Source organism: Gopherus flavomarginatus, unplaced genomic scaffold, assembly GCF_025201925.1.
Source record: "Gopherus flavomarginatus isolate rGopFla2 unplaced genomic scaffold, rGopFla2.mat.asm mat_scaffold_34_arrow_ctg1, whole genome shotgun sequence".
NCBI lineage: Eukaryota > Metazoa > Chordata > Testudines > Testudinidae > Gopherus > Gopherus flavomarginatus.
In genome coordinates this window covers 5,953,353-5,955,780 of record NW_026115061.1, presented here as the reverse complement: position 1 = coordinate 5,955,780, position 2,428 = coordinate 5,953,353, and the positions used below count along the sequence as shown (strand labels likewise).

The following is a 2,428-nucleotide window of genomic DNA, read 5'->3' as shown; positions in this document are numbered from 1 at the left end:
CTGGGTCCAGAAATTCTAAACCAAGTGTTAATATTCAGTGTGGACACTCAAGCCTAGGTTTACACTCACTGAGCCTACAGGTTCAAGTCCCACACACCCTAGGCTTACATTGCAGTATAGGCACACCCTTACACCCCTTCTACCCATTGCAAAATGACACGCAGTACAACAAATGGGAAGACCAGTACAATCTTCCCAGATATTAAGTTATGGAGCTTTTGGAAATCCAGGACATCAAGGAGAGAGAAAATATTTGAACCAGCTAATTATGCCCATAGTGATCTGAGGCCAGTGCTAAGTAGAATGTGGCATTCACACAATTCAGAGAGAGCAGAGAAATAGATGAAACAAGTATCTGAAATCTCAAATGTCACTATGTAGAGCGCAGACAGTCAGGTTTCCAATTAAGGCAGTAGCAAGTATCAGCTTTAGCCATGAATGAGAATGTCATCAACCCAAAACTTAGCATGTCCTCATGTTCCCCAAAGCAGTTCCCACTGATGTGAGCTAGGGCCCTACTAGATGTAAACTTTCTTGCTCATTAAGCCGGATGGATTCCTTCACAGATGAGTGACTCCATTTGAATTCATTTGAGCAACATATATTAATGGATGACTTTTCTCAGGGCCTCCTTCACCTCTTTGTTTCGCAGGCTGTAGATGAGGGGATTGAGCATGGGAGTCAGGACTGTGTAGAAGACAGAGAACACTTTGTTCAGGGCTTTCAGTGTATTGGTTTTTGGTAGCAGATACACAGTCATTAGGGTCCCATAGAAAACTGTAACCACAATGAGGTGAGAGGAGCAGGTGGAAAACGCCTTTTTCCTCCCAGTGGTGGAAGGGATTCTCAGGATAGTAGCAATGATACAAACATAGGATGTCATAGTTAAAAGAAATGGGCAAGGCGAGTCTAGGGAGGCGAGTATGAAACTAACCAGTGTAATCATGCTGGTGTCACTGCAGGAGAGTTTTAGCATTGGAGAAAAATCACAAAAGAAATGGTCAATTTCACTGAGGCCACAGAATGTTAATTGTGACATAAAACACATAATAATTACGCAAATTAGAAATCCACTTATCCAAGACCCCGCTGCTAGCTGGAGGCACAACCTGCCGTTCATCAGGGCTGCATAACGCAGGGGTTTGCATATCGCTAAATACCGATCATAAGACATTGCTGCTAGGAGATAACATTCTGTAGCTGCCAGAGAACCAAAGCAGTAAAACTGTGCAAAACAGCCACTGACAGAAATGGTTCTATCTCCAGTCAAGAGACTGGCCAGTAACCTGGGCAGGACGGTGGATGTGTAGCACATTTCCAGGCAGGACAAGTTCCCCAGAAAGAAGTACATGGGGGTGTGAAGGTGCTGATCAGCCACAACTAGCGCAGTGATGAGGATGTTCCCAGACATGGTCACAATGTAGATCACCAGAAACACCAGGAAGAGAAGGAGCTGCAGTTCAGGGAGATTCCCGAATCCCAGGAGGATGAATTCTGTGATGATCGTTCGATTGTCCTCTTCTGCTTTGTCTTTGAGGTGCATCTAGGTACAAAGGAATGTCCTAAAATTCAGAGACAGGACTTTCAAAAGGACAGACATCCCAGCTTTAGCCATGAATGGGAATGTCATCATCTCAAAAAAGAGTATCTCCTCACATTCCCTGGAGCAGTTCCCATTGGTGCAAGCTAGGGCCCTACTAGATGTAAACTTTCTTGCTCATTAAGCCAGAAGTTAGATCTTGTGGATTTATTCATTTATTCTCAAACAGGGGTCACTGTTAGTGTAGGGAAAGCCCCTGGCGTGCCGGGCCAGTGTGTTTACCTGCTCCATCCATAGGTCCGGCTGATCGAGACTCCCACTGGCTGCGGATCGCTGCTCCAGGTCAATGGGAGCTGCTGTAAGCAGTGCAGGCCCATGGACTTACTGGCCGCCACTTCCAGCAGCTCTCATTGGCCCAGAGCAGCGATCCATGGCCAGTGGGAGCTACGATCGGCCACATCTGCGGAGGGGGCAGGTAAACGCACCAGTCTGGAATGCAAGGGGCTTTCTCTACACAAGCCGCGACCCCTGTTTGAGAAACCCTGCCTAAATCCTTTTGAAAATGGAATTTAGGCTCCTCAGTCAGTTAGGGATTGTTGCAACACTGAGCTCAGCAACCACTAAATAGCTTTATAAATCTGGTTCTCAGGGCTTTGCTTTATCAGGATCTTAATTCAAGCTTTGCAGAGCCACGAAGCATCTGCTGTTCCTCAAAGGATGCTAGCCACTGGAGTGTTTTAGCCCACACTAAAAATGGTCAGCGGAGCTAAGAGAGAGTAAAGGAATGGCTTTAACAAGAACTATCTCACAGCCCTTCCTTACGTGAATAAATCCATGAGGTCTAACTCTGATCTCCCAAATGGTTTCTTGCAATATTAACTTCTGCCA

The 2,428-nt window shown here is 45.9% G+C and overlaps 1 protein-coding gene across 1 annotated transcript; it reads right to left on the bottom strand.

The window, feature by feature from the left end:
* Positions 1 to 604: 604 nt before the first annotated feature.
* On the bottom strand, positions 605 to 1,543 carry LOC127042202 (olfactory receptor 11L1-like). The gene has a single exon (XM_050935824.1). The coding sequence runs from the start codon at positions 1,541 to 1,543 to the stop codon at positions 605 to 607; it is 939 nt and encodes a 312-aa protein (XP_050791781.1).
* Between the last annotated feature and the right edge of the window lie 885 nt (positions 1,544 to 2,428).

Excerpts from the sequence above, each read along its gene's own strand:
- LOC127042202 (XM_050935824.1), bottom strand. The coding sequence starts at position 1,543 with ATGCACCTCAAAGACAAAGCAGAAGAGGACAATCGAACGATCATCACA.